General features: G+C 40.6%; 1 protein-coding gene across 1 annotated transcript in view; it reads right to left on the bottom strand.

Moving 5' to 3' along the window:
* TPO (thyroid peroxidase) overlaps positions 1 to 14,512 on the bottom strand; it is an 87,787-nt gene that overhangs the window by 41,236 nt on the left and 32,039 nt on the right. The window contains 1 exon segment of the mRNA XM_042457411.1: positions 8,666 to 9,192. Coding sequence (XP_042313345.1) covers positions 8,666 to 9,192 — 527 coding nt within the window.

The following is a 14,512-nucleotide window of genomic DNA, read 5'->3' on the forward strand; positions in this document are numbered from 1 at the left end:
TTCCTGATGGAAACATGTAAAGAAAAGAAAGCATCCCAAGCTCTCCACCGCAAGAAAGCAAGTAAGGAAACACAACAAAAAATAGATATCAGGGTCTGAGAAGCCCTGCTCTTGCTCTCTATAAGACACATGTCCATGTGGTTTTTCTGGAGCTATATGCTAGGGTCAAGGCAGGGCCGGGTATGTGTGGTCCCACAAAGAGCTGGAGAAGGGTGCCTTGTTTTGTGAAGATTGCCCCTGTGATCCTCCCACCTTGCCAGCTCCAATGAGCTCAGTGGCTAAATACGCTCCTTGCTTTGGCAGTCATTTATCTGTGTGGAAGCTAAGCACATTCAGAACTGGTTGTACTTGGATGAGAGACCACCAATGATCCCAAGTGCTTTTGGCTATATTTCAAGGAAGGAATTGGAGAACCCATCTGAGTATTCCTTGTCTAAGAAAACCCTATGAAAATGTATAGGGTCCACCATAATTTGATGCTGGTGACTTGAAGGTACAGAACACACACACGAGCCCAAGACATGCAGTGTAAATAGAAATTCATAAATACATGGAAACTGATATCAAGTTAGGAACAACATTGGATTCTGATATTTTATAAACAAAAAAAAAGAAAAGGTATTACTAACAATTGTGTGCTGCTATAACTATCAAGCTATTGGTTTTGGATATTATTATTATATCCTACTTTTCATCCACAAATTGGGACACAACCTAATAATTAAAAGAACCATCCAAAAAACATACAAAGTGAGCTATTATCCATTCAAGTTGCAATTCCCAAGGAGTATCCTAAGGGATTTTCCATCTAGCCCTAAATATAATATTCTAGGATTCCATCTCTTTTTCAAATAAGTCTTGGCATTTCCATGTCTCCTATTCACTCCAGAACATGGGCATGTGTTGGTAGGTTTGTCCAACCAGAATCAAATCTTTTTATTAGCCACTCACTTTTTTTACAGTTGTTCCTAATGTACAACTGTGTTTAGAAAAGGTGTACTTTTTGGAGAGTGGCCTTGTGTCTATGTTGCCTATTGCTCTCCTTGAAAAGAACCAACAATATACTTTTTGGTAGCTCACTGCTAATTACCATTCAGTGGACCTATTGTGTGTTGTTGTATGTTCCTTCAAGTCGTTTCCAACCATACCGGTGAACTATCAGGGTTTTTCTTGGCAAGATTTATCGGGGGAGTTTGCCTTTGCATTTCTCAGAGTGGAGAGAGTGTGACCTGCCCGAGGTCATGCAGTAGGTTTCCATGGCTGATCAGGGATTTAACCTCTGATCTCCAGAGTCAGGCCACATGCTCAAACACACATCATGATGGCTTTCTTACATGGCCCCATATAGACAGGCCCAAAAAAGCTGCTTCAGGCCACTTTGGAGGTATGCTGTTTAAATGAGCATCATCTAAGATCCAGAAGCCACGCCAAAGCCACGATCCATCATCCTAAGGACTGGAGCACAGCTTTTGTGTAGCTTCCAGACTCTTAGGACACATGCATCATTTAAACAGCATACCTCCAAATTGGCCCGAAGCAGCTTATTTTGGCCTGTCGTATGGGGGCTATGATATAGGGATGCGCTTTCCTTTCTGTTTAATGTACATTGCGGCTTATCCTTATTTTACTCTGGTCAACTCAACCATTAAAAATATGTAAAACTATCTACCACCCCCTGTTTTTTTTCAGGACACAGGTGCCCTACACTTGCAGCCGTTTCTCTATCCCCATTCCACTTTCTTCTGAGGTGATTTTTAGTTAGTTGTGGCTTTTAAATACAGTAGCCTTCCTTATCCATGGATTTTTATCCACAGATTCAACATCATGGGCTTGAAACATTCCAAAAAGCAAAATTCCAAATAGCAAACTTTGATGTTTTCCCTTTTATATAAGGGACATCATTTTACTATGCCTATATTTAATGGGACTTGAGAATCCATGGATTTTGGTATCCATGGGGGGGGGGGTCCTGGAACCAAACCCCAGCAGATAACAAGGGCCTACTGTAATATAATCTATTTTCTCAGTTGGATCCCAAAGTCACAGCGTTGTTGCTCTTCACCAGGAACATGCCACTATCAGACCAAAGTTTTGTTCTGTGCTCCCGCCATTTGAAACTCTGCTTATTTCTGGCCCCAGTCTCTCTGAGACAGAAACTACCCAAAGTCCGTGGCAACAGAGGCTGGGACCACAGAAGTGATGAGATTCCCAAGCAATCACAAAGGGATATGGTTCAGAAAGGCTTGGGTACATATCCTCTTTCTCTTCAGGTTCCTCCCCTCACAGGTAAAACGTTACATTATCTCTGTCCTTCCTAAGATTTTGGAAGTGGATAAGACATTTTTAAAAAGGGCTCTAGCACCCCATAGTTATACACTATGATTCCACTTTAACGCCATGGCAGAATGCCTATGTAATCCTGGGATTTGGAGTTCATGGCGTCACTAGTACCAGGGGATGAGAATCTAAAACCTTTCATAAACTGCAATTTCAGGATTCCATAGGATGAGCCATTGCAATTAAAGTAGAACAAAGTCCTATAACTGTGTTGTTTGCTGTATTCCTCACTAGCCATGTTTTCTACCATCATTTTATTACTTCCTCAAAGCATCGCTAAATTTTTAATTGAAAATGTTTATAAAAACAGCTTGCTCCCTTTCTACTTTTTCATATTACTCTATAAAGAAATGAACAAAAGTATCTAGACCCCACCCATGCCCTTGTTTCTTTCATTTTACCTTCTTTCTTTCTTTCTTCTTATCTTTAAAACTTCTTTTAGTTTTCTGAATTACCTTTTTCGAAGGTTATAATTGCTTGGAAAGAAGTTTTAGTAGCAATAATCATCATAATAAAAATGCTTGGACACCCTCAACTCTAGAGGCTACTGATGTCTTAGCTGTAATATTCTATAATCCAAGGAGCCAAGTTGCATATATAGATGGAATGTGCATCGCTGAACTGACTCGATCCACTCCAAATCATTTATAATGTGACACAGGCTGATCTAATTAATCTGTGGTATTCAAACAGATGATGAGTAGCCTAGAGTCATACACAGAAAATGCATTTTGGAAATTATTTTGTCTAAGGGCATGGAGTGTCTGATTCAAAGCCACTAAAATTTGAGTGCCCAGAAGCCTTGTATGCATGTTTCCCCCCCAGATTTGTTCTTTGCTAACAAGTGCCAAAAAGCCCATTCTGACCCTTTCAAGGCAATTATTATAAAGCAAGCAGTACATTTAAAATAGAGGGACTTGCACAGGGTATGCGAGAAATCTATAAGGAAGACTAAAGCTCAGGCTGGATAAAAGAACTTTATTAAGAATAAATGAAGTGTGCAATATTTTCTTTCTATCGTAGCTAGAATTCTCACACAGCTTAATAGGGAGCATGACACAATATATCCTTGGAACACTTGAGCAGTTGTACTGGAAGGTATGCATGTCTACCAGATCCCTTAGCCTGACATTATTGGATGGATGAAAATGCAGAGCATTGAACCTCTTTCCGCCCTCAGTTACTTTTACGCAGACAGTCAACAGAACAGTCTTTTAAATAAAATCTTGTCTTGTTTCCTTTTCTGGAGATGTAAACATTGGAAGTTTAAGCTTCGCTGTAAGATAGGGATCATGTGGTCCTCCAGAGATTTTTGGATTGCAACTCACAACTACCCTAGCCTTCTTAACCACTGGAGAAGAAGGCTGGGAGTTGTAGTCCAACACCTTCTGGAAGGATGCATGATTCCCACCCCTGCTCTATTGGGACACTTAAAGTTGGTTGGTTCATTCTGTTTATATCAAGCTGTCTGTTTTGTGTGTCTGGAATTAATATGGATGGTATCTCAAAGTGTTAGGTGTTGTGGTAGAATGTACTTCTGCTTCAGACTACAGCATGGGTTATAATGCTTTTCTTTAGAAAAGCAGAGCCTCTGTGCAAAGAGAAAATAATTGAAGTAAGAATTAGGCTGGCCCACAATCTATTTTTAAATTAAATTAAACTCTATGAGCTTTTATTGGTAAGGGGCTTCTCACACAGAGAATTGGTAAGGAATCTGTGACATTGAAGATGTTGGTGTTTTCCAACTCCCTTCATCCAGCCACCATAGCTGAAGCTCATGGAAAAGTGGAAGTGTATTACAACATCCAGGGGAACAGTGTCTCCCAACCCCCACTTGACTTAGGATATAATTTAAACAACTTATTTCCAGCAACTTATTTCCAGTAGGAGGAATAGCTAATACCCCAGAGGACAGGATCAAAATTCAAAATGACCTGAATAGACTAGAAAGCTGGGCCAGAGCTAACAGAATGAACTTCAACAGGGAGAAATGTAAGGTACTGCACTTAGGGCGAAAAAATGAAATGCACAGATATAGGATGGGAGACACCTGGCTTAAGGAGACAACATGTGAAAGGGATCTAGGAGTCCAAGTAGACCAAAAGTTGAACATGAGTCAATAGTGTGATGCGGCAGCTAACAAGGCCAATGCGATTTTAGGCTGCATCAATAGAAGTATGGTATCTAGATCCAGGGAAGTAATAGTGCCACTATATTCTGCTCTGGTCAGGCCCCACCTGGAATATTGTGTCCAGTTCTGGGCGCCACAATTCAAAAAGGACATTGAGAAACTGGAGCTTGTCCAAAGGAGGGCGACTAAAATGGTGAAAGGTCTGGAAACCTTGCCCTATGAGGAACGACTGAGGGAGCTGGGGATGTTTAGCCTGGAGAAGAGAAGGTTAAGAGGGGATATGATAGCCCTATTTAAATACTTGAAGGGATGTCATATTGAGGAGGGAGCAAACTTGTTTTCTGCTGCTCCAGAGACTAGGACCCGGAGCAATGGATGCAAGCTGCAGGAAAAGAGATTCCACCTCAACATTAGGAGGAATTTCCTGACAGTAAGGGCTGTTCGACAGTGGAACACACTTCCTCGGAGTGTAGTGGAGTCTCCCTCCTTGGAGGTCTTCAAACAGAGGCTGGATGGCCATCTGTCAACGATGCTTTGATCTGGATTTCCTGCATGGCAGGGGGTTGGACTGGACGGCCCTTGCGGTCTCTTCCAACTCTATGATTCTATGATTCTATGATTCTATGACTCTGAAATGTCAAGTATTTTCTCCCTGCTACTTCAATATTTTGTACCCCTCTCTACCAGTAGAGGACTAGGTCTAGGCCATATCATTATCAATTCATGTGTAAGAGGCTTACTGCTCCCTACCTTTATTTGGAACTGCTACATGTTTGCAAATCTGCTGCATATTTTTCCCTGCAGGGCTCCAACATAAGTCCCTCTGCCTAACGAATTAGTGTAATTGGATCAATATGATTAAGCATGCCTAAGAATATTTTTATTAGTGTATAAGGAACCTGTCAAAGGCTATGAATCCATCTTTTTTCCTAGAGAAGGCACCAAACTAAGAAGTAGACAATATGGAATTTCCAGCTGCTTTAAAGTTATTGTAATACAATTTATTATCAGCATATGAATGCAGTTCATTTAAGACAATTTTTATATTGTTCAGTTAGGACCCTAGTTAAATACAACATTTGAATATAGTGATCATAATGCTAATCAGCCACTTATCATCAGAATCACTATGATCATGTGAAAAGTGGTCATGGATTATGGCATCGTTTCCAATAGTTTCCAGATGGCAGCCATATTGGAAGCCAGAATAAATCCACAGAATTGCCATAAGAAAGTAATGGTTGTTTGTGGTGTGCCTTCAAGTTGTGTCTGACTTACAGCAACTCTGAGATGAACATATCACAGGGTTTGCTGGTTTGCTGGGACTAAGAGTATGAGACTCATTCAAAATCACCCAGGGGGTTTACATGGCAGAGAGGAAATCAAATCCTGAACTCCAGAGTGGTAATCCAGTGCTCAAACCACTGCACCATACTATCTAAACATAGCTAAGACAATACAGTTGGCCCTTCTTATACACTGATTTTTTATACACGGATTCAAGCATCTGTGGTTTGAAAAGGTTCAAAAAAAGTATAAATTTCAAATATCAAACCTTGATTTTCCATTTTCTATAAGGGGCACCATTTTGCTCTGTCATTATATTTAATGGGACTTGAACATCCACGGATTTTGTTATTCATGGGAGATCTTGGAATCAAACCCCAGCGTATAAGAACGGTCCACTATACTTAGCTTTAAGCTTGGTTTAAAGCTTAACTTTAAACTTCATTTGGATGAACTCAATGAAAATGACAGTACTCTCTTCTATATGCTATTGAGACAGTGGCATCACTAGAGGAGTGCGGCCCATACCGGGTGATACTCCAGAAGAGGTGTAACACCAATTGGGCCCTCTTCCCACTGTGGGGTGAGAAGGGCTGAGTGGGCCCCTTCTGACTTCATTGTGGCAGCACTGGTCTCTGTTGCCTTGTTGATCATGAAACAGATGACTGACAGACCAACCTCTCCCATGAGTGATCTCCATGGGTCCCTATCACACTTCCCTCTTGTGCAGGAGATTGCTCATGTAGGGGGGGAGTAGAGTTGTTAGCTGCTTCCTGATCAACATTTAAGCAGATTCCTTTTGATTCATAGCAGCTATTGCCCAGTAAATGGGATTGGGGGGCTTTCATGGTTCTTACATATCCCCTAAACTAGGAAATTCTTAAGGATCCTAAGTACAAAAGAGGCACAAATGTGTTACTGTAGGTTACACATTCATTACTGTCTTAGTGAATTTTGGCCATTGATATAATATGTGCACGTCAAACTAGCCTCCTCCTACAGAATGTCTTGTTAGATGTAATCTGCACACGAAGAAGGTGCATAATAGCATAAAGAAAACTTCATACTTGACAAGTTATTCATTTTGCATGCATGCCCATATGGACAGTTGGAAAGAGGAAAATATGATGCGTGCCTCATGCAAAGGCACAGAGCTACCTATACAAGTGGATCAAATCCTATGTAATATATTCTTAAAGTTTTCATCTTTCTTTTCAGTATTATCTCTTTTGTGTGGCTAGTGAACTTTATAGGCAGAGAGTTTGTGTATTCTAACTCTCAAGTGCATTTAAAAGGAATCCAGTTATTTGCCTACAAAATGCAATTTTGCCAGCTGTGCCTGTAAAGGATAGTAAAGTGGAACTATAAAGAGACATTCATGAGAGTAAGGCACACAAAGTGGATGAACGAGAAAAAAGGCCAGGAAAGACACAGAGAAATGGAAAGCTTTTTTTTTTTGCTTTTGCTCCCAGATGGTCAGAAACCTTGCAAGGTGGCTGAATGCATAAAAGCAAAAAGGATTTCAGATTGTATGGAGGATGCCTGTATGTGTATATGTTGTATACACTCAGGTTCTGTACCTCAACATGGAAACATTGTTTTAGGGGATGCTGGCTGGAGGTTTTTTGGAACTGCAGTACAGAAAATAACTTTTCCAAGCTCTGCTCTGTGGAATACAGTCCATAAACACATTAAGCATGGGATAGTGGAATAATACTGCTTCCCCTTGATGCATTGGGCCTATATAGTCCTTGGTTATGTCAAAAAGGGCTAAGAACATTAAAAAAAAATCAAACTGAAGCAGAATAGTGACTCTTATATTCCAAATATGAATCAGATCATAAAGTAGCCAGCTCTGGTAGGACTGGGGACCCATTTTCATCCCCAGCACCCGGTGGGGATTGCTAAATATTCTAAAATGAAAAAGAAATAAGGAAAGAAAACAGGAAGTAGATAAATGTCTGCTTCTGACTTTGAAAAATGGGTTGTTTTTCATGTTGAACAGGGTAGATCAATTGCTTCTCCACCAAAGGAATTCATTTTGGAAGCAAGGAGGAGACAGAAAGGAAATAATGGAGAGTATGCAGGGGTTGAGGGCTTCAAAAACAGCCTTGGGCGGGCAAACATGTTGACCACCCATGAAACAGATTCTCATGCTAAAAGAAAGTAATATAATTGGCAAAATTATAAAAAGAAATCCTTGCAACTTTTCATGTGGCTTTTAGTGTATGTTCACAGATTGGTAAACTAGAATGATGTTCACTCTCCTAGCCTCTGTGAGTGCCATTGACCTTGTGAATGGATGTAATGTGGGTAAACCGAGTGCTTGACAAAACCATGCCTTGCCACATTCATTTGTATCAGTTCAACAGATGCAGGTCAAAAGCAAAGCTTGGGGTATGTTCTCAATCCCATTACCTGAATTTATCCTGCATGCCTTATTTGTAAAGAGCAGTGGCAGCTGGTGTTTTCCATGTCAGTGGGGCAATGAACGCACTCCGGGATTTAGAATGAACTTTCAAGGTGCGATCCAAGGTTTGTAATCCTCTTCTCAAAAATGGTTCAAAACACTGTATAGCTCATGGGGGTTCACCATGTGATTGATGTGGAAGCTACCAGCCACTACTGGAAAAGATTTACAATGAGAAAACGTGGACATATATGATGTGATGAGACCCAGCATTGTGTAGTGGTTTGAATACTGGACTTGGGAGAGAGAGTTTGGATCTCCATTTGGCCATGGAAACCCATTGGCTGACTTTGGGCAAGTCACACTCTCTCAGCCTCAGAGGAAGGCAATGGCAAACCCCCTCTGAGCAAGTCTTGCCAAGAAAACCCTTATGGTCACCTTAAGGTCACCAAAAGTCAGAAATGACTTGAAGGCACTCAACAATTAAATATTCTGTAAACTAGTATCAGCCTACCTGATGGAGAGCACCAACAATTTTGCGAGCCTCTTGATAGATGATTTCAGGATTCCAGTGTGGGTTCCATTTCTTTAGTTGTTTTGCAAGGCGATTGTGCTCACGCAACCAAACTGTATGCATAGCTGTCAATGAAAGGACTTCGCTTGACCTGGAGTCTCCTGCCATAAAGCATTCGATTCTTTCTCCTTTGTCTGCTTTGGGGTCCTGAGCACAAGGTGAAGGAACCTGGTTGACAAAAGGTAGGTATTCACGGCCATTGTCAAAATATTTCATGTTTATTCTGAGGAGGCCTTCTTTGCTAGTCATATTTCTCAGTTTGTTCTCAGTGGCGGTTGTGCTGCCATAAACAGTAGATGCGTCAAGGAAGGAAGTTAGGCTATTAATCTGTTGCCTTGGATTTAAGATGGAAAGATTTCCTATCAGAACTCCCTGGAGACCAGTGGTGCATGCAGGGGATGAACGGTAGAAAGGCAAGCAGCTCATCATGGAGACTGTATCATTGACAAAAACCTGTGGATTAAAATAAGATCTCTCATTTGGGAAGAGGTGGATCAGAATTATTAATTTCAGTAGTAAAGCAATATTGGTTGGTAGAGTTTCCTGCATCTCTCATCCTATACAAGTTTGCAATATTTTGATGCAATCCTTAGTAGAAATGCATGTGGTTGATTTCATAAAGCTGTGGCTTATTATGTATTCTGCATTCAGGTGCAGATACCTATATGTACTATGGCTTGGAACCAGGGTCACTCTTCTATGAGTACAAAGGCTTTTCTAATTGAACCTTGAACAACAAAAGAGAAATGAAAACCAGAGGGATGATTCTGTTCATGCAAAGCATTGCAAACATTGTTCATACAAAGCTCTTGCATTAGGGTCTTCTACAAGTTCTTCATCAGGCTGTTGCATGATGGTTAGCAAAACAGGCTTTACCAGAATTATATACCCACTGGTTCAGCTCTGCATCCAACCCAATGTATGCATACCATCTCACCTCTTAATGGTGGTGGTACATGCACACAGATTTCTTTTGGCATAAAGCACAGATGAGAAGAAAAAAAGGTTGTTTTTCTTAATGCCACTGTTGTTAAATGCTTAGCAATCAGAAATCTTTGCGGATCTATTGCAAGCTACTGGTAGATCTTGGTGAACCTCATTCTCGCCTGTTCCACAGTGCATGTAAACTGAATAAATACCACCACCACCACCACCCCGCACACACACATTTTAGTACTGCAAAGTGTAGAGTAAGGCACAAACTGCACAGGGACATTTTACTTTGTGAAATATTGGAATAAAGCTCCTTAAAATGAAAGAAAATGTACAACTTTTCAATGATGAGCACATGCTCCCAGGAAGCTTTCACTAGCCTTATCAAATTGAATAAGATGACAAGCTATTTATTTTTGCTGGTCCCTATATGCTCAATTTTTAAAAATTATGTTTCTTGATTTTGAAAGTATTTTGATAAAAAACTGCTAAAAGTGTTTCCAAACAGATATTAATTTATAAAATGCCACAAATTTTTATGGGCACATATGCTCTCCCACTTCCAAGTTTTAATCTCCACAAGAATAGACCTATTGAATAAATGGGAAGTTGATAAGTCAACTCTTATACAAACTCTCCTTTAAGTGGTAAGTGGATGAGATAGTCATTTGAAATTTGCATTGTGGGTCTTTGTAGTTAAAATTTTCAGGAATGAGGACAATTTGATGCGAATGGATTAAAAATATGGGAACATAGGCGTGCTATAGACCGTCCTTAAAGGACGGTCTGGCAGTGGTGCTGTTTGTGCCACTGGCAAGCCGCAGCGGATATACCGTGCGGCTTGGCAGCAGCAAGAAAAAGAAGCTGCAAAAAGCGACTTCTTTTTGCGGCGTGCCAGTGATGCCATTGGCGCACTCACATCACCTGGGTGCTGCGGCGTGCAGATGCTAGTTGTCTGTTACATCAAAATGGCGGCGCCCGTGTGAACAGGGTGCCGCCATTTTGTACATAATCCGTACGTACTAGGGTTGCGGGTGTCTAAAAGAGACACCCCCAGGCAACCATAGTACGTACGGAGTACGTACTTGGGTGCCTGTCTGTAGCGCACCATAGATAGCTTGGTGAGTGCATACACATATTCATTCTAGAAGTGATATTGTTTGGAACCACTCCATCTTGAAAATGTTAATAATTTACCTATGATCAGTAGCAAACCAATAATGTTAATTCTTCACAGATACATAATATATGCTTATAGATATGTATCTTGTAAGAATATTTGTTGGAAGGATGGATGGACTTGGGTATCCCTTTAAAATTTTAGGGGTCAGGATTTGAAGATGATGCAAGAACAATTTTGAATGGAATATTCCCTCCCACCTGTGCCCTGCCTAAAAAGATGGTCATTATAAGAAAGATGCAGATGATATAGTTTTTTCATATGAAAACTTTTGGCATTCCCAATGAAAACTTTTCGTGGAAAGACACTTTTCTCCCATTCATAATGCTTAAAGATACTTACCTGAAAATAAGACCCTGTGAACTAAGTGATGCTTTATAGGCATGTATAGGATTGCACTATTAATGTTATTAAGCAGGGAAAGTTATACTTCATAAGGTTGTTAAACTGCCACAAGTTTCATGGACCACTTTTATAAGTGCTGCTGGTGGTACCTAACTGTGTTTAAGGCACCCTTGTACTAGCCTTCTCCCTACGATTGGATACTCACCACTGATACCTTAGCATCATGGTGGGTCATCTCATACCACCAACCTAGGAGCTATGGAAGAACAAAACACATGGAGATTTGGTAGAAAAAACTTGTTTTAAAACAAGTGTAGCCAATATTGTAAAATATTTGTAATTTTTTAAAATTACCACTCACAGTGTTGCTTAGGCTAAAGTTCTGCTCACTACCATGTTAAAGCTGATTGTTCCAGCAGACTCCTCTCATAGATTTTTGTGGGTTTTTGGGGCTATGTGGCCATGCTCTAGAAGATGTTGTTCCTGACGTTTCTCCTTCCAGAATATGGCCACATAGCCCCCAAAACCCACAAAAATCTATGGATGCCAGCCATGAAAGCCTTTGACTTCACATCCAGACACCTCTCAGTTAATTCACAAGTTTGGAGTTGGTAGTCTGCACTTGCTTGACCTTGATGGTGGCTAGATCTTCACAGCACTTGACATCTACTCTGGAAGTCTTCTCTCTGGTCCAGCAATTGATACTCCTGCCTCTGTTCTTCACTTTTTAGCATTCAGCTCAATTGGTGCTAGGGTCTATTAAAAGTCCATGCTTTTAATCTTCTTGGGTGCTTTATGGTCCAAAACAGTTGTTTACTTAGTAGTGAGTTTCAAAGCTGCTTTGTGCAGAAGAGGATAGATATAGAGGCTGTGCCAAGGCTTCCATTGTCTCCTCCTTCACATTCAGCAACCGGCCTTCCAGCAAGCTTACTTTCTCTTCTTTTTTTTCGATCTCCTCCCTCTGCCCTGTTTGGTGTCCTTCCTTTTGAAGAGCTTGCCTCAGCCCCAGCCCTTCCTCACCACACCTTCCAAACTTGTATCTAAGGCTAGCTGCAGGGTTTCAGCTTGTTCTCCACAGCTGTCCCTTATGCTTTCTATCAATTCCACACCCTGCTCATGCCCTTGAGTGCTACCCTTAGTAAGTGCAGCTTTGTTACAGTCATCTCCCAGGACGACCAAAGCTGTTTCTGTCCTCTTGATTGGACTTCTGTAATGCACTCTACATGGGTGCATTACCCTTGTACCAAGTTCGGAAACTTCAGCAGATACAAAACATGGCAGCCAGATTAATTACAGGTACTTCTCGGAACGATCATGTAACACCAGTTCTGAAGTTCCTTCACTGGCTACCAAATAGTTTCCGGGCAAGGTACAAGGTGTTGGTGATTACCTTTAAAGCCCTATATGGCTTGAGTCCAGAATACTTAAGGAAATGCCTTCTTCCATATTGTCCGTCCCACACATTAATGTCCTCTGAGAAGAATTTACTTAAGCCAAAAAAAATCTAGGCTAACTTCTGTTACCCAGAGGGCCTTTTCCATCGCTCCTCCAAAGTTATGGAATGACCTGTCAGAGGAGATCCACCACATTTCCACTCTTATAGCCTTTAAGAATGCTTTTAAGACAGATTTCTTCTGGCAGGCCTTCCCAACCTAGCTTCATCTCCCCGTATATGAACAGGAATATGATTTGATTGCGATCCATGTCTCTCTGTCCACCCAATTTTTAGCCTATTGTATTTTATTGCTTTTAAATTGTGATTATTTAATGTTGTAGTTTTAAAACTGGGATGGGGGGTTGGGAAGGGATTAATTTTGAATTTTATTGTATTTCTAATGTACTTTTACTGTTGTAACCTGCCGGGATTCCTTGTGATTGGGTGGGCTATAAATAAATTATTATTATTATTATTATTATTATTATTATTATTATTATTATTATTACTATTACTGTCATCTCTATTTCTCTATTATAGATTGTTCTAAGGCCTTGTTTTTTTCAGAGATGATTCTGCTGCTGACCACTTGGTGTCTTTCTCAGTCCTTAGTCTTGTTTTTTCCTTTCTTCTGGAATGTTTGCCTGGTCTTCCTATTATGATCTGGTCTTCCTATCACCTCTCCTCTCCATGACTTTTGACATCACTTTTTATATGCTCTGACATCCTTCCATCTGCACCACTAGTATCATGTCAGATTTGAGGAATCCAACATTTCAAGCCTCCCTACCTATTGCGGGAAATTCTCCACCACTCAGCTTTTACATTATGTTGGCAACTGCCCAATCTGTGTCTTATAGTTTGGATCCTCTCTACATTTACAAATACTCAAAAAGTTTATAAAGCTGATAACTCCTCTCTGGCAGTTAAAACACCATTAGCACTAAAAACAGCCACTCACCATTATACCAGTAGGATCTCTGTCCTATATAAACCTCAAACTGAAACACTCTTTTTTTCTCCCTTGTGACTAGTTAAACTTTATCAGTGCTTATTTTACAACATTTAACATGTTCACATAGTAGGCTGTTTCCCCACAGAAAGCTTCTACAATTCCATCCCCTTTGAAAAGTATATAGTCTAGCAGTCAGGAGGAGCTCACATAAGGTCCTTTAACAAATGAGGCTAAAAAGTGGAATTTAACAGGATAAAAACACTTTTGGTTGATAGTTATCACATGATGGCATGTCCAACCTGCTGCTGCCCTGCATTCCATTTGTCATTGTAGTGCACCTTTTCATTGATGAGCAAAACCTTTCAATATGCTCTCCATTTCCCTGCTATTCCATTACTGCCTTTCTGTGATAGGTCCCTTCCACTGCAATTCCATTTCTCAGGCAGTCATGCGGCTCTCTTCCTTCTCCTTTGCAGCAATTGCACTGCCAACAGCTTCCAAAGCTGGCTGCTGTGTGCACATTTACACAACAGCCAGCTTTGAGATGTGGATGGCAGTTGGGATTGCTTGTCCCCTTAATTCCTTCCAAAGCCCCACACTTTGGGACAGGGAGAAACAGCACATTCCTGCAGATGCCATTTGGCAGTGTAAACAGATCATGCGATAATGCACCACCAAAGCTCTATCATAGGGGAAAGTGTGATAAGAAATGATGCCAAACCACTATGCTTCCATTCTTAAACTTAGCGTGGTGGTGGGACAGAAGTCTGATTTGATAAAGTCCAATCATAGAGTTGGAAGAGACCACAGGCCATCCAGTCCAACCCTTTGTATTAATCTTATGAGTATTTTACAAAATCAGTTTAATTCCTTCTTTAAGGTGTTTTTGTTAACCAAAGTAAAAAAGCATAAACATTTACACTGG

The sequence above is a fragment of the Sceloporus undulatus genome, chromosome 1 (assembly GCF_019175285.1).
Source record: "Sceloporus undulatus isolate JIND9_A2432 ecotype Alabama chromosome 1, SceUnd_v1.1, whole genome shotgun sequence".
In the NCBI taxonomy this organism is placed as follows: domain Eukaryota; kingdom Metazoa; phylum Chordata; class Lepidosauria; order Squamata; family Phrynosomatidae; genus Sceloporus; species Sceloporus undulatus.